The sequence below is a fragment of the Pelophylax lessonae genome, assembly GCF_965119305.1.
Source record: "Pelophylax lessonae genome assembly, chromosome: 7".
NCBI classification, from domain to species: Eukaryota; Metazoa; Chordata; class Amphibia; order Anura; family Ranidae; genus Pelophylax; species Pelophylax lessonae.
In genome coordinates, this window is record NC_138774.1 from 239,358,040 (window position 1) to 239,381,828 (window position 23,789).

At 42.7% G+C, this 23,789-nt stretch overlaps 1 protein-coding gene across 1 annotated transcript; it reads right to left on the bottom strand.

Annotated features, from left to right (window-relative positions):
• Positions 1-250: 250 nt before the first annotated feature.
• On the bottom strand, positions 251-23,456 carry LOC309561002 (caveolin-3-like). Its single transcript, XM_082264710.1, has 2 exons — positions 23,271-23,456; positions 251-770 (listed from the first exon to the last, which is right to left on the bottom strand). Exons 1-2 carry the CDS (start codon positions 23,388-23,390, stop codon positions 429-431), a joined length of 462 nt encoding a protein of 153 aa, XP_082120836.1. The 5' UTR covers positions 23,391-23,456; the 3' UTR covers positions 251-428.
• Positions 23,457-23,789: the final 333 nt, after the last annotated feature.

Below are 23,789 nucleotides of genomic sequence, written 5' to 3' on the forward strand. Positions count from 1 at the left end.
TTCGTTACTGTGATAATGTCAATGGGGAGGAAATGTTGAGCCTGATACAATGTACATATTTAAAAAAAAAAAAAAAAAAACAGTATCAATTGGACCTCAGCGGCCGTTCATCAACAATATCATGTGACATAGATCTTGTATCCTATACTCTAATCCAGTTCTCACCAAAACACAGCCTTTGTGCATACAGAGAAATAATAATTAAATGCGGTATTTATACCTTCTTTGGCTTTGCATTGTTCATTTGTTACAAAAAAAGGAAAAAAAAAAAAACGGACCCCCGCCTCCCCAAATGTTCAAAAGTTAATTTTCCAGAGGGACCCCCAATGCATTGCAATACAATTGTTTGCGGATCCTTCTGGTGCATTTGAATTGACATCCACTTGGTTTTGTTAGTAGAAATAAAGTTTAATTTAAGCCGTAAGTTTTTAAACTTCTTTCCTGAGTGCCACGCGAATTCCGCTCAGCGCCTTCCCCATAGCTTCGAAGATTGGATCGCAGAAGGTACGGACGCACGCCGCGTAGAACTGGCCCAGGCACTGGACTTCCATCAGGTAACTCTTGACGCAGGGGACTACGGCCCATATGTGGCAGAAAGACAGACAAGCAAAGAGGAATCCCCAGATCAGGGCCAGGGGAAGGCCCAGGATGGCTGAGAGCACCCGGTAACACCAATATTTGGTGACGGTGAAAGTAGTGCTGCTGGCTTTCCACACTCCATCGAAGCTGTGAATGCTGTCCGGTTCGGCAATGACATCTTCAAAGTCCACCTGAAAGGGAAGAAGTATTTCAGATCATTGTGCAACAGAAATACACAAACTGGCATTTCTTACTATAGCTAACTATTGCTGTAGGGATTAAATCATTTTAATAAAACCCTTGACACCTAAAATGTTAATAAACCCTAAAATGAAAACATCCTATAGTGCTGCAGACCTTGCCAGATTAGCTGTGTGTTTTTAAAAAGAAGAATTCTGGGTATGGATATTCTATACATAGTTACATTGGTTTTACCTTGGATCAATGCCACTATGCATATAGCATTTCTCTATCGTTCATTGATGGACGAAATTCTCTCTGATTCATATCAGTAGGGTAATACTGCCCCCTACAGGAGTAGGACACTAGGCAGAAAAAAGTTCTGGCTATGCCTATGGGCAGTCCTGGAGGGTACACCCTCTCTCTTCCTGCATAGGATGCCAGTTTTTAATCTGCCTAGTCAGGAGTAAGGAGCTAGTTCCTTGCTGGGATCTTTGGTCCTAGCATAGAAGTCATTTTTTTATGTAGATTTTTTTTAGCTAGTAATTTTTTCTCCAGATCGTTTTTCCTGTGAGATCTTCTAGCAAATATGCCTGGCTTGGCGGCAGACTGGACCCCCATATCCAGTGGTCACCCCAGTCTGGCCATCAAGCGCGTGCAGGCCTTAGCTCCGCGCTGGGTCGGCCGCGACATAGTCCCGCTGGATGGGGACTGGCCCCGCGAGTTAAATGTCTCACCAGGACGCACACGACAGGGTCTAGGTTGATGTCGCAGCATTCCTATTTTGACGACAGCCCCCCTATTCCGGTGGCATGGGGTCCTGTCATGAAATAGCGCCCACCTGTGTTCGTGAGTAAATGTCCCCCCCCCCCCCTTTCCATGGCGGATTTTGGGGTGGACGCGGGCCCTCTCTCTGGGATGGTCGGACCCTCACACTCCAGGGTTCTCTCTGTCCTGTTGTGACCCCCCTCCTCTCCACCCCATGTTAAGCAGCTGCCTTGCTGCATCATGAGCAGGAGGTCAGCCTGCTCGGCACGGGTGATTTTCAGAGAGTGCTTTGTGTAGCGCCCACCTAACCAGGGGCTAGGTTATGTAAATTTAGGTGATGGCTCACTGTAATCAGTTGAGCTGCATGTGATTATTTTGGTCTGTTCTGTGTTTCCTTGGCTGCAGAGTTGGCTGCTTCCCCCTGTCTGTCTGGAGGGTTTTGGAAGCTGGTGGGCTGGGAGAGTCAAATCAGCAGCAGAATTTTTATTCAGCCCTAGCCAATCCCTGGGGAGAGGTGCCTAGATGGTGGCTGGGAGGGAGAATAAATACTCAGAGACTGAGAGCAGAGGGGTTCTTGTCCGGGAGGGGGAGCAGCCTGGAGGGCTGCTGCTCTTCTGGGAAGATCAGCAATGGTTTCACTGCTCATCGAGCTCCCAACTATGCTAGGTGGGGTGCCCAGTTTGCTGCTAAGTCCGGGAGCTGACTGAGGGACTTGCTTTTGGGGATCTGATCTGAAGAATTCCGAGGATAAATGTCTGCAAAATATTGGAAGCATGCATTTAATTATTCAAGGACATAAGTGAGTACAGACCGGTGTGAGAGATCCCTGAGACTGTGTGCTGCTACTATTTCTCTTGAATTGGAGTCAGTGTTACTCAAAGAGAAATTATTTACGGAGTCCTAGTACAGCCCAGCCCAATATTTGCTGCAAGGACGGTGCTCAGATTCTTAGGAGGACGATTAGTGTCCTCATGTTGCTGCTTTTGATTACTGAAATCTTCCACAGTTACCCTAAATTAGGGGTAGTTAATTAAAATTCAAAGAGGATCTCTGGGCTGGTCACTAAAATTTTCTTCAGGCCGAAGACCGAATCACAAGTCTGTGCCATGAAAGATTGTACCCGTCTACTTAAAAAGGAAGGAAAAAAGCCCTGGGACTTTAAATGAGGTGGGCACAATTAGCCAATGATAATTTTATTGAGAGTAAAAAATCATCATAAATGACATTGTACGTAAGATCAGTCAATGAAAGAATACATGACAGTATACATATATGTATATAACAATGGGAGTCAGTTATATGATGGTAAATATGCATCTTCAAACTCAATGCATTTCGTACGACACAGCTCACTTCTTCAGGAGTAGATGCATTTATAAATGTCTATAAAGAAAATACAACATAGTATCAGTATAAAAGTACAGTATACATGGTGGTAACCGATGAAATATATATACTTAACCACTTCTGCACTGCTCACTAGAGCACTACTGCGGCAAAGTGGCTTGATAACGTCTGGCGACGTAGACCTACGTCGCCAGACATTCCTCGTACTCGGCGGCCGCTGGAGGCTCGCTCCCGCTGTATTCAGTCACAGCGGGAGTCGGGCTAGGGGAGGAGCAGCGGCGATCGCCGCTGCTCTTCCCCGATCGTCGGGGAATCGAGTCTGGAGATCTCCCAAGTGACAGGCAGGGTCAGATTGCAGGGTTCAGCATAGCTGAACATGCGATCTGTCCCTGTGTCACTCAGTCACCTCCCCCTACACACGTTAGTAAGCACCAGGCATACATTAACCCCTCCCTCTCCAATAAAATTAACCCCTTCCCTGCCAGTGTCATTTTTACAGTAACAGTGCATATTTTTAGCACTGATTACTGTAGTAATGTCACTGGTACCCCCAAAAGTGTCAAAAATGTCAGTCAAGGGTCCGATCTGTCCACCGCAATGTCGCAGTCCCGCAAAAAAAATCGCAGATCGCCGCCATTACTTGTTAAAAAAAAAAACCACCAAAAATGACAGAAATCTTTCCCTGCGCAAATCTTTCCTTTTTGCGCAAACCAATCAAAATACGCTTATTGTGATTTTTTTTTTACCAAACATAGGTAGCAGAAAACAAATTGGCCAAAAATTTTAAAAAATTTTGATTTTTACATTTTTTTTGGGGGGGGGGGGGGATTTCATATAAAAAAATGTGAAAAATATTGTTATTTTTGCAAAATTGTCGCTCTTTTTTTGATTATAGCGCATGATCGAAAAATCACACAGGTGATCAAATACCACCAAAAGAAAGCTCTATTTGTGGGGAAAAAAAGAACGTAAATTTCGTTTGGCTACGGCGTTGTATGACCGCGCAATTGTCAGTTAAAGTCGCACAGTGCCGAATCGCAAAAAGTGGCCCAGACGTAAGACAGCAAAATCCTCCGATGGTAAAGTGGGTAAAGGATCCTAGTAAGGGATCCAAACTCAGATCAGTATAAAAAAGTACAGTACAGTATACATGTATACTGTACTTTTATACTGATACTATGTTGTATTATCTTTATAGACATTTATAAACGCATCTACTCCTGAAGAAGTGAGCCGTGTCTCACGAAATGCATTGAGTTTGAAGATGCATATTTACCATCATATGACTCCCATTGTTATATACATATATGTATAATGTCATGTATTCTTTTATTGACTGATCTTATGTACAATGTAATTTATGATGATTTTTTACTCTCAATAAAATCATCATTGGCTAATTGTGTCCACCTAATTGAGTTTGACACCCCTGCTCAACGGCATACTGTTGATCAAAGAAGTTTGTTGCTCAGACTGGGGGAGGTTTTCAAAAATGACAAACAATATTACACTCATTACATACTTATTGGTATCGGGTCAGAATTGTAGCAATTACAAAGTAAGAACATTATGGCACACTGGAGTACAACCCACTGTAAGATGACTCACAGTAGGGTTACCGGAAGACACTGCTATAGGGGTTGCGGTATTTTGTATAACCACACTGCACTAGCCCGCTGAAAGGGATCCTTGGAAGATTTATTGGCCCAAGACAGTGTCCCTTGCTCTGTCCTTACTCGCCAGGAACCTTTTCCTGCGCTAAGCACTGTCCCTAACTAGTGGGTTCTTCACCCCAACATACCACTCATTCAAAGCATGCCTAAATTACATGGGATCCCTTACTTAAATGCTCCTTCATTAAGATGGCCACCTAAACTCTCACACAAATTTGGCATCAAATCAGATAACTACCTTTCCTAGAGAGGACTAACAGAGTTTCTAAGGGGCATTTTCTCATAGGAAATTCCCCTTTTCCTGTTTCATCAGTACAGTGATACCTACAGGAAAGAAGAATGCTTGCACCTGCCTACATGCACACCACAAGATCCTGTGCATGTGCAGAAACCATGTCTGTGATCGAGCAGGAATATTAGGAATTTACAGCGAAGAGGATCTCCTAGGTGGCAGTGCAGAAAAAAAAGCAGTGCAGGACTTGGGCTGCAAGGACGACTACTCTAGACTCCATTGACCAATCATAATAATGGGGCAATTTATATAGAGTGTGAATGTAGTTTACGTACATTGAGTTCTTCTTTTAGGTCAAAGAGAATCTGCTGCCAAACAAAAAAGTAACCAAGCTCTACAAATCACGTGAATGATTCATCTGCAAATGTATGGAGAGATTCGACCTGCTATAGATAGATCCCCTTGTTTTTTACATCTAAGATGGAAGTAATGATACATAAACACCTTCTGTGTAATGAAGGTAATGCTGTACTTACAAGGAGCACTGCTGCTGGCATTTATTAGGATTCCATGAATTCCCTTTGTATATTTGTCTCTGTGCGGAGGTGGATGTGGGTTGAGGCTCCAGCTGTCAGGTCTTTTCTGGCTCATGTGACAGCGGCCCCCACCAGCAGCCTGTCTGGAACTGAAGCATTCCCTCCAGTGTTAAATTTACCCAGGTCCCCTTCTAATTTTGAAGTGAAGATTGGTAGCTGTTACTTGACGGGAACGAGCCACCGTATATTCAACCAGCGACAAGAAACACTTACTACAAATAAAACGCCAGCAGACATACAAGTCAACGGTTGAACACAATTGCTAATTACATTAAAATATGTATTTTTGTTTTAACGACTTTACCACCGGAGGATTTTGCTGTCTTACGTCCAGGCCACTTTTTGGGATTCGGCACTGTGCGAATTTAACTGACAATTGCGCGGTCATGCAACGCCGCACCTAAACGAAATTAACGTCCTTTTTTTTCCCACAAACAGAGCTTTCTTTTGGTGGTATTTGATCACCTGTGCGATTTTCATTTTTTGCGATATTAATTAAAAAATGCGACAATTTTGAAAAAATAACAATATTTTTCTACTTTGACAGTTAAAAAATATCCAATATATTCAATTTTTGTCATATATTTAGGCCAAAATGTATTTAGCTACATGTCTTTGACAAAAAAATTCTCAATGAGCGTATTTTTAACCACTTTATGACCGGAAGGTTTTACCCCATTCCTGACCAGGCCATATTTCGCGATTCGGCACTTTAACGGACAATTGCGCGGTCGTGCGATGCTGTACCCAAATTAAATGTATGTCCCTTTTTTCCCCACAAATAGAGCTTTCTTTTGGTGGTATTTGATCACCTGTGCGGTTTTTATTTTTTGCGCTATAAACAAAAAAAGAGTGACAATTTTGAAAAAATAACAATATTTTTCACATTTTTTTATATGAAATTCCCCCCCCCCAAAAAAATGTAAAAATCAAAAATTTTTATCATTTTAGGCCAATTTGTTTTCTGCTACATATTTTTGGTAAAAAAAAAATCGCAATAAGCGTATTTTGATTGGTTTGCGCAAAAGTTATTGAGTTTACTAACTAAGGGAAAGATTTCTGTCATTTTTGGTGTTTTTTTTTTAACTAGTAATGGCGGCGATCTGCGATTTTTTTTTGCGGGACTGCGACATTGCGGAGGACAGATCGGACCCTTGACTGACATTTTCGACACTTTTGGGGGTACCAGTGACATTACTACAGTAATCAGTGCTATATATATGCAATGTTACTGTAAAAATGACACTGGCAGGGAAGGGGTTAATTTTATTGGAGAGGGAGGGGGTTAATGTATGCCTGGTGCTTACTGACGTGTGTGGGGGGAGGTGACTGAGTGACACAGGGACAGATCGCATGTTCAGCTATGCTGAACCCTGCAATCTGACCCTGCCTGTCACTTAGGAGATCTGCCCGCTTTGTTTACACAAGCAGGCGGATCTCCAGACTCGATTCCCCGACGATCGGGGAAGAGCAGCGGTGATCACCGCCGCTCCTCCCCTGGCCCGACTCCCGCTGTAACTGAATACAGCGGGAGCGAGCCTCTGGCGGCGCGCGCGCTGCAGAGAGACGGGAATGTCTGGTGACGTAGGTCTACGTCGCCAGACGATAACGAGCCACTTTGCCGCAGTACAGTCAACGTGACTGGTCGGCAAGTGGTTAAGGAGCGCGTGATAGGTAACTATATTTTACGGTAATATGTTTCTGATCCTGAGAGGATATACTTTCCTGAGCACAGCTAACGTCCACTTGGGGATTATCACACTCTTGAAATCTTTTGGCCCAAAATGGTTGGAAACAGTAGCTTGTACTCATCTATTTTTTTAAATTACACGAAATAAAAACACAAATTAACTGTGGGATCATTAAAAATAAGGTACAATTTGACTTTTACTAAAAACCCCCATAACCCACCCTACCCAGACCTCAAACCTAGTCTGAGCTAGAACTCCATCCAGGTGGATAATTACCGTTTTGTGACAGCGGAAGCCTCCTCTATCCTTCATGCAGAAATCATTCAGGCTACACCTACACAGTAACTACCCATAGACTTGAATGAAGCTATATTTCTAGCATCTTCAAAAAGTATGACCCCATTAAAACTAAAGGCTTGGGCAGTGCTAGAGAAGATATCTGCAATGAGGAGGCCACTTAATCTGAGCTTGAACATCACCCAAGTACATACCTACCACTCCATACCAGCAGCAGCCTCCTTCATTACTTACATCCTTTGTGCATACATCTATCAGGCCACAGTGGCTACCCATAGACTTGAATGAGGCCATAATGCTAGTGTCTTGAAGGAGTATGAGCCCCATAAAATCTCTAGAAATAAACTGCACAGGCAGTGGGTACCAGAGGAGATATCTGCACTGAGGAGGCCACCTAGTCTAAGCAAGAACCCCACCCCGTTGCATATTTACCTCTCCTTAAGGCCATGTTTAGACTTGAAGTTGGAGGGCAGGTTAAGCCACACTTTTGCTGCCTGACAACTACCCCCCCCCCCTCCACACTTTATGCTGCAATAGGCAATGCTATCACAGTGGGTGGCAAGCCCACTGAACACTATAAATTCAAGGTAATGGGGAAGCGCCCTACATGTTTGTTGACACAAATGGAGTTAAAACAGGTGGTGAGAAGCTGTTAGGCTTCAGAGGCAAGGGAGATTTAAAAGCACGTCTAAATCTACCCTTAAATTGGCAGCCTCCTTCATTGTTTACATCTCAGGAATTCTTTGGTCCACCCATACACAATGGATAATAATAAACTTGAATGAAGTTTTACTCCTAGCATCTTGAAGGAATATTGCTCCATTCAAGTCTAAAGGGACTAACTGCCAGAGAAGATATCTGCACAGAAGTGACCACTCAGTCTAACATAGATCCTCACCCAGGTGCATTCTTATCTCTCCGTGACAGTGGCAACCTCCTCTATTGTTTATATCCTTCCTGCAGAAACCTTCCAGGTCACACCTTCACAGAAGCTCCTTGTAGACTTGAATAGGCTACAGTTCTAAAGAAGATTTCTGCAATGAGGAGGCCACCAATCTGAGCTAGAGCTCCATTGAATTGCATACTTACCACTCCATGACAGTGGCAGCGTTCTCCACTGTTTACATCCTTTGTGCAGAAATCTTCCAGGCACAGTGCACAATAGCTCCTTGTAGACATGAATAGAGCCATAGTCCTAGAGAAGATATCTGCACCAAGAAGGCCACCGAGTCTAAAGTCTATATAAAACTTCATGATGCAGCCTACCCATGGAAGACAGCTAAATACAGGCATACCCCGTTTTACGTACACTCACTTTACATACACTCGCAAGTACAGACACAGCCTGGTCAGCTTGGCATGGCACTACTCCTGGTTTTTAACATTGGCGTCTATGGGAAATCTTGGTCAGCTTGACATGGCACTGCTCCCAAACCATAAGTGACAGGGATACCAAACTTAGGAAGCACCGAGTGGGGACCCAGGACTACAACATATCCTATTTGTGGCCAGCCAGCTTGCCTAGGTTATCTACCATGCTATAGTCCTGGATCCCCTTAACATGCTCCCCAAGCTTGGTGTCCTTGTCACTTTTGGGAGCAGTGCCATGTCAAGCTAACCAAGATTTCCTATGGAGCTGGTGTATTTACATTCATTGAGAAATGAAAAAAGGTAATGCTTCACTTTAAGTACATTTTCGTTTTACATACATGCTCTGGTCCCATTGTGTACTTAAAAGTGGGGTATGCCTGTATTTGTGTGTTTTTTATTTGGCATAATACCTCATTACAATTATATCTTACTGATGTGCTAGGTGTCTGTTGTTGCTGTGGGAGGGTCCTATAAGGGGGACTGTTAACTGGTTTTTGACCCTTAATGTTTTTAACTTATTTTGGAAGAAAAAAAAATATATTGATTTTACTGAAGAGTTGTTTGTTGGCACCTTAAAATTTAAGTCCATCTTGCTCCTTTCCTTTTCTTCAAGCACATTATATAGGATCAATAAAAATAAGAAGCGGCGCTAAATCCTGAAATCATGAATAATCATATGGTAAATAATGTGGCATGAAAACAACTAAACAAGCAGTAAATAAATTATGAGAAAAATATATCATTGAACAAAATAAATCATATGAAAGTGATATATCGAAATAGGTGCAAAATGCAGTGTTAGGTGAACCTAAAAAAATTCCTTTCAATGAAAAAGTCTTTTTCAATATTAAACAAGAGTGTCCATAAAGTGCAAAAAAGTGTAAAAGTAATGTCAATTATTGAAACCCACCACCAAGCACCAACACTTAGCATACGCTTCTTACCAGATAGCATAGATCCATCAATTATAATGGTCATAAAACCACAAAGCAACCCAGCACCTGAGATAGGTGATGGCTGCTCAGCAGCAGCTCCAAATGGATCAGGAATAAAAAAAAAATGAACAAGCATAGTGAAGCCTGCTAACATTTAAGTCCATTTATTTAAAATATATAAAAAAGTACCTGATGAGTTGTAAACAAGCACAAACAAGTAAAAAACCAACAGACTGTCAGCTCTTGAGAAAGGAACGCCGTGAGTGATGGCTAAGCAAGTGTGATGTCTTCAGTAACAGCCAATCCCGACGCGTTTCATCATCGATGATGTCTTCCCAGGGGCAGGCCGAATGTCAGATACCGTCAGTTACCTAGTTACCTAAGGGCCAGAACTACACTATGCCAGTTGGAAGTGATCTACCTGTCAAGTAGGGTGGTAAGTAGATGCAGGTCATTCAAGCATTTGGAAACCTCACTGCCACTCTGCACAACATTTGTATTATTTTAGATGATTTATATACCGCCAACAGTTTGCGCAGCGCTTTGCACATCTTTTAATGCTTTTCTGCACACTAGACACCTTGCATGATCCACCTTAAAGAAGAACTGTATTAAAATAGTTGGGGCTACTTAGCAGCCAGCAACTATTGAGACAACAAAAATTATTGGTCAGGCTTTGTAACGTATAACGCATTTTATGCAGTGCATCGCTATAACGTATGTAGCAAAGCACTCCTTATGTTGCTTATTAGTGGGTACAAAAATGTGTTTTTAGGTTTTTTATTTTTCGCACTGTAAATAAAAAAAGACCAAAAATTTATTTTTTTTAGAAAATTTTGCAAATTAGTAATTTTTTTAAATAAATTTGTACCAAAAATGTATACAGCTACATTTCTTTGGTAAAAATAACCCAAATCAGTGTATATTATTTGGCCTTTGTGAAGAGTCTACAAGCTATGCTGCCAATCACTGAAAATTGATCACACCTGATATACTGACGGCCTATCTCTTTTCTTGAGACACTAACAAGCCAGGAAAGTGCAAATACCCCCCAAATTACCCCTTTTTGGAAACTAGACATTCCAAGGTATTTAGTAAGAGGCATAGTGAGTTTTTTGAAGTTGTAATTTTTTCCCACAGACAATGTGGGCTATGTGGGACTTTAAGTGAGACACCGGCAGGTATGCCCAGCGTCTCCATCCCTGTATCGGAAAAAACAAATTGAAGAGGATTAAAAGAGGTGCATGGAAGCCAGCCAGCCCCCAGTCTGATGTACTCACCCTCCAGTCTGCCACCAACCAAGTAGACCTGTCTCAATATAAATAAAGAACAGGGGTTTAGTTGACACGCATTTGCAAATGCATGTGTAAGCTGCAGAGCCACGGCACCCTGTTTTATCTGCAGTCCCTAACACTTTTAAATTTGAGTGTCTCCACTCTGGGAGCACATGGCTGCTAATGGGTGGATAGGAGCAGGTGGGAGGGAGCAGCCCAAACTTCCCCCAACCCACCTCCATCCACGACTGGTATAGTATCTCAATGCTCTAATAGCAATGTTCTTAAGATGGTACAAACTGAAAACGACCAGCTGAGAAGCATACACCTCCAATCCCTTGGCGGATGCAGTGTAAAACACAGATTGGGACTTTATATGAGGCAATTTTTTCCCACAATTCTTTGCAAATTGAAGATTTTTTTCACAAAACTGTCATTTTAACAGGTTATTTTTCTCACATGGCATATGCATACTTGCAACTACACTCCAAATTACATTCTGCTACTCCTCCTGAGTATAGCGATACCACGTGGGTGAGACTTTTTTACAGCCTAGCCACAAACAGAGGCCCAACATGCAGGGAGCACCCCAACGTATATTCTATGAGGCATAATGAGTCTTTTGAACATGTCATTTTTTTCCACAAGTTTTTGGAAAATGTGGAAAGAAAAATGAAAAGGCATTTTTTTTTTTTGTCCATTTAACCACTTGCCGACCGCCGCACGACTATTTACAGCAGCAGTCAGTCCCCTACAGGCAAAACGACGTAGGGCTACATCGCTCGCCTATGAGCCTCTAGGGGGCGAACGCGCGCCGCCGGAGGCGCTCTCCCACCCTCGCTCGTTCACTAACATCCCTGCGCGAGTGAACTACGGCTCCCATGTCCGCTGGTCACTCGCGATCTCCCGCTGGAGAGGGAGAAAGGCAGGTGGCTAATGTAAACAAAGCCGCCTGTCATTCTCCCTGGTGTAACTGCAGAGATCATACAAACCTGCTATGTAGGATCGTATGTCTCTGTGGTTACATCTCAAGCCACGCCCCCACAGTTAGAAACACGCCCCTAGGGATACATTTAACCCACTGATCACCAATAAAGTTAACCCCTTCCCTGCCAGTGTCATTTTTACAGTAACAGTGCATATTTATAGCACTGATTACTGTAGTAATGTCACTGGTACCCCCAAAAGTGTCAAAAATGTCAGTCAAGGGTCCCATCTGTCCGCCGCAATGTCGCAGTTCGCAAAAAAAATCGCAGATCGCTGCCATTACTAGTAAAAAGAAAACAATAAAAATGACATAAATCTTTCCCGTAGTTAGTAGATGCAATAACTTTTGTGCAAACCAATCAAAATACGCTTATTTTGATTTTTTTTTTACCAAAAATATGTAGCAGAAAACAAATTGGCCTAGAATGTTAATAAAAATTAGATTTTTTTTTTTTTTTTTTGAGAATGTTATAAAGCAGAATGTGAAAAAAAGGCGTTTTCATTTTCTTTCCACATTTTCCAAAAACTTGTAGAAAAAAATGACATGTTCAAAAAACTCATTATACCTCATCGAATATATGTTGGGGTGTTTTCTTTCCAAAATGGGGTCATTTTGTGGGTATTTCTATTATCCTGGTGCTCCAGGGCCTTCAAAAGTGTAGTAGGTTGTCAGGAAATTATATGTGTAATTTATGCTCCAAGAACATCTGATGGTGTCCTTGCATGTCGGGCCTCTGTATGTGACTAGGCTGTGTAAAAGTCTCACACATGTGGTATCGCCATACTCAGGAGGAATACCAGAATGTATTTTGGGGTGTAATTCTTGCTATGTACATGCTATGTGTTAGAAATATCTTTTAACCACTTAAGCCCCGGAGGATTTGGCTGCTCAAAGAGCAGGGCCTATTTTGTGATTTGGCACTGCGTGACTTTAACTGTACCCAAATTAAATTTACATTCTTTTTTTCCCACAAACAGAGCTTTCATTTGGTAGTATTTGATCACCTGTGCGATTTTTATTTTTTGCGCTATAAACAAACAAAGAGCGACAATTCTGAAAAAAAAATAATATTTTTCATCGCATTTTTTTTACACACACATTACGGCACTGATGTGCATTGATGAGAATCCACTGATAGGATGGCATTGATGAGCACTCATTGATGGGCACTGATGTGTACTATCGGGCGCTGATGAGCACTAATAAGACAATGTAGTGGCACTGATGAGCACTGTAGTGGCACTGATGAACAGTAATAGGGCACTGTAGTGGCACTGATGATCATTTTGGTGGCACTAATGAGCACTCACTAATGGCACTGTAGGGCAATGGTGTGCACTGTAGGGCATTGATAGCACTGTAGGTCACTGATGAGCACTGATAAGCATTCACTGATGGCACTGATAAGCACTCACTGATGTGCACTGATAAGCACTTACTTTTGGCCACTAATGGCACTAATGTGCACTGTAGTGGCACCGTAGGGCAGACAGCAAATCATGTACCTTTCCACAAGAAGGGCAGCAAGGTAGAAACTGACAATTATAGGCCAGTGAGTTTAACATCTGTTGTCAAGTTAATTGACTAACTCCTAAAAGAAAATAATTGATCACTATAAAATATGTAACGTGCTCGAAGTGTAGATAGGTTTTGTTGTAGTGTAGGTAAATTTATGCAAGCTTGGTGGGCAGCCAAGCCTGTCTGTGTTTGTTTCCTGGGTTGTGCAGAAATCTAGAATGACTTACAGGCAGCATCACTAAGACCTCCCCCCTATTTCTAGAATGTGCTGGAACCTTCTAGAAACTTGGGAGGAGAATTAAGGTGGAGCTGCCTGGAGTATTCTGAGGGCCCTGACCAATCCCCAAATTGAGAGCCCCCTCAAACACTCTGGTTCAGCCCAGCTGGGGAGGAGTTTGTTCAGGTGGAAGCTGGAGATGGAGTGTTAGGCTGTCGTGGCCTTTGAGGGAGCTCCCCAATCTGAAAGGAGGGGGGGGGGTGTGAACTTGGGCCTAGGCTCGGGTGCGAATGAGGCCCTCTAAAGACACATTGAGGTGTCCTGGCCAGGAGGCAAGGGAGCAAGGAGAGGACAGCAGGAGAACACTACCAGGCAAGTCTCCAGGAGGAACAAGGAACTGTCAAGTGGGCTGGAGGGCTGGTGAGTGACACACAGTCAGGAGGACTGGAAGGCACACCTGAGAGAACTGGGATGGAGCAACCTGGGATGGGGCAGAGCCATTTAGGAGGACTGTGGTGGCACAGGCAGTGGAAAGGGGCACCTGTAGACAGGAAGGCTGGCAGTGCCGGGTCTTTTGGTGTTGCTGAGCTCATCAGTGCATTCTTTCTTTTTAAGGATGTTCCAAATAGTTGATTTGGCCACACCTAATGTTTTGCTATCTCTCTGATGGGTTTGTTTTGTTTTTTTTTCAGCCTAATAATGGCTTGCTTCACTGATAGTGACAGCTCCTTGGATCTCATATTGAGAGTTGACAGCAACAGATTCCAAATGCAAATAGCACACTTGAAATGAACTCTGGATCTTTTATCTGCTCCTTGTAAATGGGATAATGAGGGAATAACACACACCTGGCCAAGGAACAGCTGAGCAGCCAATTGTCCCATTACGTTTGGTCCCTTAAAAAGTGGGAGGCACATATACAAACTGTTGTAATTCCTACACCTTTCACCTGATTTGGATGTAAATACCCTCAAATGAAAGCTGAAAGTCTGCAGTTAAAGCACATATTGTTTGTTTCATTTCAAATCCATTGTGGTGTGTATAGAGACAAAAAGATTAGAATTGTGTCAATGTCCCAATATTTATGGACCTAACTGTAGCTTCCAACATGCTTGGGACAAACATAGATAAAAAAAAAAAAACTTGTATAACTGAAAAACAAAACACACACTTGGTCTTTTTTTCTCCTGTCGCTTTTCTATGTTTCTGTGTTTCTATGTTTTCTGTTTGGACAATCGTGCATGTCAGGAAAGAGGGGTCATTTGTTCACAAACTATTCATAAAAAAACCAGACACTCAGCAAACCTTCTGAAAAGTATCTGGCTTTATTGCTTCTCTTTGTTCACTTTTTATTTTTGTTTTGTTTTGAATTTTTCCACTTTCTTTCCTTTTTTTGCCCTTCTGACATAAAAAATATTTATAAAAATGGATTAAATAAAAAAATAAATAAATAAATAAAGAAAGAGGGTATACCCACCTGCTCTGTGTAGTATAATTGCACAGAGCAGTCCCTCACCTCGTCTTCTGTGGGTTCCATGCTGGCGCTCTGCACTCCTTCTCTTCAGGTGTGTTGCTGAGCTGGGCTGGGTGCGCCCATAGACACACACACAGTATGGTTCAGCCAAGTCCATACCCCCCCCCCCCATACTCCTTTGACTGACAGCAGCAAGAGCCTATGGCTCCCTCTGGTCTCAGAGACTCCTGTGAATGCAGGACTTGAGGACGTTACGGCACACAGGAGAGCGCAGGATCGGGAAAGTTAAGTGTTTATGGATGGCTTACGAGGGCGATAGGTGGACTGGTATAGAAAGGATTTTTTTACCTTAATGCATGGAATGCATTATTTTAAAACAAACCTTTAGAACCACTGCAAATGATACTGCAGTGTAAAAACTGGCAAGTAGCAAGACATATATATGTAGAGAAAATAGGCAGAGATGTAAAGGCACACGCCACAAAGAATGAAGAGACCACAGAAAATGAAAAGCAGGGAAAAAAAACCCTAAAAAAGTTTGGAATGTATAGGCCGATCATCGGGGGCAGCTGAGCCTATATGAGATACATGAGAAGCTTATAGCTACTTGTGGATGCACTGAGCACTGTGTTAGGACAACTAATGTAGTCCCACGCCTCCTACTATATTCATGGTAATAATTGGAACATATGATGGCAGAGACACGCTATATATATATATATATATATATATATCTATATATATATATATAGATATATATATATATATATATATATATATATATACACACACGTATTTCTAAAGACTTTCCTTTGAGGAATATTATAATCTAGGGGTTAATTGGCTGCCCCCTCTCTCCTCTCTCTCCTCTCCTCTCTCCTCTCCCTTGTGGTCCTAGCGCTCACCCAGGGAGATCTTTATGCATGTGGGTCATTCATATAGATAAGTACATGTGGTCTCCATAGCCATGTGGAAGAGATATGTGAAACGCGTCGGCACTGGAGGACCCAATATTATAGTGCTTACTACCTGGTTATTTACCTACATGCTATTTTAATGGGGATTTTACTTGGCTATTTATAGCACAATTGTGTTGTGTTCATATGTCCAAATAAATTTGTCTAATTTTATTATACAACTTCTCTCACTGGTCTATACATTCCGAACTTTTTTAGGGTTTTTTTCCCCCGCTTTTCCTAACTATACATTACAGAAGATGGCCATTATGTTATAGGGTTTTTTTTTTTTTTTTTATAAATGAAGAGACTACAGTTAATAAAGAAGTAAAAAATTGGTCAATGTCAAGGCAGAAAGGCGGAAAGGCATTAGAGACATAGGGCATACGCAAGTGTTTTCTTAAAAAAATGAAAGGCCGCAGATAATAAAGCAGTGTGAAATTGCCAAGGGCAATCCGTTTCTTTTCTGGGAAATTAACACAGTTACATAGTTAGATTAAAAAAAAGACACAAGTCCATCTATCAAGCCAATCAGGAAGGAGAGACTGCTGCTCTCATGCACATCGCTGGATGGAGATCCAATATAAATTAGGGGGGCTGAGGGGGGAGCTGCATGCTGAAGGTTTTTTACCTTCATGGATAGTAAAAAATCCTCAGCCTTTAGAACCACTTTAACTACTCTCCTTTAAGTTGCATCCAATATGCAGTGTAATGTAGCCACGCCTATTTTAACCAAAACTCGCTGCATGTGACAAAAGTCTTCTACACCGCAGGTGTCCCTCTTTCAAGTTCCAAAGTTGGGAGGTATATCAGATCAGGACACCTTAATTTTATTAACACAGTTAGATAAGGTATTCGTTTAAGTAAAAAAGGATTTCAGATTTGGAATGACCCCCCTTTCCCTATACCAATTAATCTCCATGATATGTAGAAGGAACACCCCAGGTGCTGCACACTGACAAAGTCTCAACCCAACAGTCTCTATAGTGAAAACAGCCTCAGCCCAGGCTTCGTCCAGGACAAAACTCCCCTAACATGTTTCGCCTCACCTCTATGTCATGGGCAGAGTGAAAAAAATATTAGGGGGAGTTGATGCTTAGAAATTATCTTTGTAATAGAAATGTTTCAATAACCTTGATTCAAATTGGGATAAAACTAAAGAAACAAACTAGCTCATTATGACTAATAAAACATTCAAAAATGAAACCGTGAAAAGGGTTTTTGTAAAATGTATATGGTTGGAAATTCAAATGTGTTACACAAAACATGCTGCCCTATGAACCAGTGGCGGCCCGTGCATAGGGGGCGCCAGGGCGCCGCCCCCCTACCCCTAAGGGTAGAAAAAAAAAACCGAACAAATAAAGTTTTGAAAAAAAAAATTACAAAACGAACAAATAAAGTTTTTTAAAAAAAAAATTGTGTTCGCCGCTACCCCGGCCTTTGTGGTGGCTATGGGGGGTGGGGTGGGGTTTACGACCCAGAAGGGCGCCGATTGGCTGCCTTCTGGGGGCGTAACCTGAGTGCAAGTCATTGCGCTTGGGCACCCCCACTTTCCTGATATCCTGGCTGTGATTGGTCCAGTCTACAGCCTGGACCAATCATCATTCAGGACATCCCATGGCCCCATGCTGACCCCGCTGACGTCGCGTGGACCGTCATTGCAGAGAGCGGAGCGGAGAGGAGACCGGAGAAGAGGAGAGGGAGAAGCCGAGCCTCCAGGTAAGTGCACTGCTCTGTCAGGCACGCACGCATAGCTCTGCATTGTGGGATGTATACTTGTGGTCACTACTCTGTCGGGCACGCACGCATAGCTCTGCATTGGGGGCATATACTGGTGGTCACTGCATTGGAGGCACGCACGCATAGCTCTGTATTGGGGGCATATACTGGTGGTCACTGCATTGGAGGCACGCACGCATAGCTCTGCATTGGGGGCATATACTGGTGGTCACTGCACTGGATGCACGCACGCATAGCTCTGCATTGGGGGACATATACTGGTGGTCACTGCATTGGAGGCACGCACGCATAGCTCTGCATTGTGGGACATATACTGTTGGTCACTGCATTGGAGGCACGCATGCATAGCTCTGCATTGTGGGACATATACTTGTGGTCACTGCACTGGATGCACGCACGCATAGCTCTGCATTGGGGGACATATACTGGTGGTCACTGGCTGCACTGGAGGCACGCACGCATAGCTCTGCATTGGGGGCATATACTGGTGGTCACTGCACTGGATGCACGCACGCATAGCTCTGCATTGGGGGCATATACTGGTGGTCACTGCACTGGATGCACGCACGCATAGCTCTGCATTGGGGGACATATACTGGTGGTCACTGCATTGGAGACACGCACGCATAGCTCTGCATTGTGGGACATATACTGGTGGTCACTGCATTGGAGGCACGCACGCATAGCTCTGCATTGTGGGACATATACTGGTGGTCACTGCATTGGAGGCACGCACGCATAGCTCTGCATTGGGGGAAATATACTGGTGGTCACTGGCTGCACTGGAGGCACGCACGCATAGCTCTGCATTGGGGGACGTATACTGGTGGTCACTGGAGGCACGCACGCATTGCTCTGCATTGGGGGATGTATACTGGTGGTCACTGGCTGCACTGGAGGCACGCATGCATAGCTCTGCATTGGGGGACATGTATACTGGTGGTCACTGGCTGCACTGGAGGCACGCACGCATAGCTCTGCATTGGGGGACGTATACTGGTGGTCACTGGCTGCACTGGAGGCACGCATGCATAGCTCTGCATTGGGGGACATGTATACTGGTGGTCACTGGCTGCACTGGAGGCACGCACGCATAGCTCTGCATTGGGGGACGTATACTGGTGGTCACTGGCTGCACTGGAGGCACGCACGCATAGCTCTGCATTGGGGGACGTATACTGGTGGTCACTGGCTGCACTGGAGCCACGCACGCATAGCTCTGCATTGGGGACATGTATACTGGTCACTGCATTGGGGACATGTATGCTGGTAACTACATTGAAAGGGGGCATTTATACTGGTCACTATACTGAAGGGGGCATGTACTGTGGGGTTTGTGCTAGGGGCCTGTACTGTGGGGTTTGTGCTTGAGTTGTTTGTGCAGGGTTTGTGCCTGAGGGGTTTGTGCTGGGGGGGTCTGTACTGTGAGGTTTGTGCTGGGGGGATCTGTACTGTGGGGTTTGTGCCACTCTCAGTCCATGTATCCATAATAGGATGTCTCTCACAGTATATCCCATAATAGGGCCCCTGTTCCCTATTATGGGATATACTAGTACTGATGGACCCCTTAATATGTGATATCTTGGGAGAATTGGTTCACGCAAGCAAAATACAGGAGACAAAATGGGTGGAGTCTACAAGGGGTGGGGCTTCTGAGAAATGGGAGGGGTCAAAATGGAAGGGGCGGGGTCTTGCGCCCCCCCATGTTAAAACTTCACCAGCCGCCACTGCTATGAACCCAATACAATATGTTTATTGTAAGGGAGGTTTAGGGTGAGGTGGCCTTAGAGTACAGCTTCTATTTTCTTAGCATTGAAATTCCCCAGTACCGAAACCAGCATATAACCATTTTCCCCACTGGACTTTGGGTTAAAGTGAATTGTAGAGATTTTCTGCGGGTTCTAACCGAGGCTAATCATTTCTGTAGTTCTTAATGCCAATATTATTTTAATCTGAATATTTTTAGCCATCAAATTGTCACTGAACGTCTGTGCTGTCCCCCTTACCACACTTTCCCCTTGCTCATAGATCATGGGTCATTTCTATTACCCTCCATTTCTGTTATAGGTCTGCCACTTCCCCAATCCAACCACCTTCAGAACATGCTTCTACAGTCCCTGGTCACCTCCATTCTAGTACATGTCTCCAGCATTCCCATTTTCTTTTCACCACTGATACATGCCTCTAACATCATCTCCTGGAAAGATCCCCCCTCTTCCCCACCCACAATACATATAAGTTCTACTCTATACTCAGAACACAGTTACATAGTTACGTAAGGACACCAGTCCATCCAGTCAACCTGTGTATGTGTGTGTTTATGTCAATACCATTTCCGATATCCCTGTATATAGCATTCCCATCTAAGAGTTTTTGGGAATTATTGACACTCCCCACTGTCACCACCATCAAAGAACACAGTTACTTAAACTTACACAGTTTAAGTTTATACTGCTTCTCATCCAACTTCATGTAGTGGCCACGTGTCCTCCTAAGCAACCTGAGACTGAATAGTTTTCTCCCAATGCTAGAATCACCATTGAGATATTTGTAGATCACTAGTATATCCCCTCTTAAGCATCTCTTCTCCAGGGAGAATAAGTTTAATGCTTGTATATATTCCTCGTAACAGACATCCTCCAGTCCCCTTATCAGCTTTGTTGCCCTTCCCTGGACTCTCTCCAGTTCTAGCACATCCTTCCTGAGGACAGAACAAGCCTCCAATATCACCAGTCCCCTCTATCTGTTAAATATGCTTCCAGTGCCCCTTCTACCCTCTGGTACATGCATCCTATCTTTATTGATCCCCTCCATTTCTGCAACATGCCTCCACTGTTTCCTGTCACCTTCCTGTCCAATGGTGTCTCAGTATCCTCAATTCTCTAGACCAGGGATGTCAAACTCAACTTCACCTGAGGGCCGCATCAGCATTATGATTGCACTCAAAGGGCCGGTTGTATCTTTAATACTAGATGTCCAGAGTATCCCACCCACCTTACATCAGATGTCAAGAGTCCCCCCTACCCTCCCTTACATTAAAGTGCATAAAGCTGCTGGACAGGAGCTGGGGACAGAGCTGGGAAGCAGATAGTGCAGGGTCTGGAGGGGGCCCAAAGGAGGGCTGGAGCTCTACTGCAGCTTTAGGTGAGGTGCGAGGGCCACATGAAATTCAGATTCAGCCCGTGGGCCTTGTGTTTGACACATGTGCTCTAGACCTTCAATATATTCCTCCAGCATCCTCCCCTTGATCTTATCCCTACACCCATTTATACCTCAACCTACCTTGGTCTCCCCTATCCCTAGAACTTTCCTGCACCATTTCTGGTCCCTTTCACCTCCATTATATGTCTCTTGTATTTCCAATCTCCCCAACACCTGATAAGTGTCTCCGGTGCCTTTCCCTGACTCTGACCTCCAATATATATTTCAACGATTCCTGTTCCCAGCCACATCCAGTACTAATTTACAGCATCTCCTCCACCTCTTATGCATGCCTCCAGTGTCCTCTCCACTTATTAATCATGCCTCCAGTATCCTCACCACCCTCCAATATATTTCTTGGGTATTCCAATCAACCCCATTTCTGATACATCCCTCCGGCATTGTCTTCCAAGCCTTAACACCTTACACCCTCTCCCAAAATAATCCCATTCATAAATGGACACACATTTACTGTATTTTCTGGCGTATAAGACTACTTTTGAACCTCAAAAAAATCCCCCAAAAATGGGGGGTCGTCTTATACACCGAGCATAATATCTCCAATGTAACCTAAGTATAAGTATTACCGGTAGATGAAAATTAGGGGGGTCGTCTTATACGCCCAGTCGTCTTATACGCCGGAAAATACGGTACTTTTTTAAATAAAATCTTTGTTGCCCATTGAACTGTGATCTGTATACAGCTGGTAAACATCACACAAAAGGCAAGGGATTTGCATTTTTTCTGCTGGCAACACAAACATACAATCAATTAATATTTTATTCTCAGACTGACACAATCAAACTGGAAAACATCCTATAAATTTAGGGTGCAGCGGCATGTAGCAGGCAATAAGATAAAAAATAGGGGTATGCAGGAGAGTAGAGGCATGGCTTTATTAAATACTAAATGTAATAGTTTGTGACCATTACAGCTAGAAATACATATATACAGGTAAACATAAAGACAAAAATACAGATATACAGATAAATATACATAAATGTACTATTTCAGGTACTTATATAGCGCTGTCAATTTACGCAGCGCTTTACATATACATTGCACTTTCACATCAGATAAAAGGGTTTTCCGCCAGACTGTAAAAAAAGTATTTTAATTTTTAAAAAAAATGTAATTCTAAAGTGAATAGCTTACGATATATACTCCTCTATCATCAATATCTGTTAAACGAAATCGGTCAACTTTAGGCAATTCAAATCTCTTTTCGTACCAGGTTTTAGTAGCTCCTCCTTTGCAGTTAAATGTGAGATACCCCCACTATATTTTTGTTATATTTCCCATTCATATGAAATACCTAAAATATGTTTCCAATGATATTTCTTTCCTTTCTAGTCGTTTCTTTTGAGAAAGTTTATGCATAGAACATTCCACTATAGGCAGCTTAGAATGGATTGAAATTTGACTTTAGGGGCAAAGTGAACATTTTTAAAGTGCATTAACATACAGTGGACCACCCAAGCCTTGAGATCTTTAACCCTGGTTTACAACTGAGAATAAGATCCGCCGGGACAGTACAGACTGAGTAAATAGGATAAACAGCCCTTCTTTAACAATGCATATTATAGCATTTACAAGTAGTAACATTAGAGATAGTTGATTCAGAGAACATCTTTAGGGGGGTCAAAACAGATTTTCTTTTCTCCCAGTTTGAGCAAATTGAACCATGCTTTTTTTGCCTTCCTCTGGATGAACTTTAAGCATTGGCTTCTGTATTTGGATGTTTTCTATTTATTTCTTCTTTTTTTTTTTTTTCTATTGGCCGAATTAAATAGACTTGTGCTTTTTCAGCTTGACTATTAATGTCACTTTGTTCTATGTTCTATGTAACACATCGAAGGGGAGAGCCAAATAAGATTTTTCAGCAAGTGAAAAAGTAAGTAGCAATTTTACTTTTTATTTTCTAAATTATTCTATGTTAATGGGGACATGTAACAAATATAAAGTAGGTTTTTATACCAATATGGCTGCAAAAGTCAAAACATGATTTAAATCTGGTGTATCTTAAACTACTACAGTTTGAGAATAAACTCATGTACAGTAAATTTCTAATTGTCCTCTTAAAGAGCAACTTTTTTTAGCAGCAATAAAAAGTAACACAATAAAGTGTTTGTCCATACATCTAGGTAGATACATTGTAATTTTAATTTAAAAAGATGTGGTGGCACAAATAACGACCTCCCAATACAAAAATAAATCATGTCCTGTATCTCACCTGTACCACGTCTTGGTTGATTCTTTTGGGGTCCCTCTGTACGAGGTCGATCTCTCTAGTGAGGGTCTCTGCATAGGGCTTGTTTTCCTTGGCAGGCTCGGGTTGCTGGATTTGGGCCATATTGTAAGCGTTGGGCAACCTTACCCTCTTCTCCCTCTATCACTGTCCTGCAGCTTGTGTCCCTGTGTCAGGCTGATCAGGGAGTTGGTAATATAAGTATCTGCTGAACCCTCCCCATCTTAACCCATCCCTGACTAAGTGGCTCAGTGGAGTTGGACAAACCTCCTTTGTTTATCAGTAATATCTTTAATGCGAAGATTACAAAGTGGTTATGATTTTAATTAGTAAATTGTGTTTTACTTTCCTTTATTGGCATTTTTTATCCTTTTTTTTTTTCGTCCTTTTCTTTAAAGTGCTACTAAATCCAAAAACAAAAATGTTATATATATATATATATTGTAGTTTAAAAAATAAAAAAACCCTCTGCACGATCAATTCCTTACAAACACAAAATAAAAA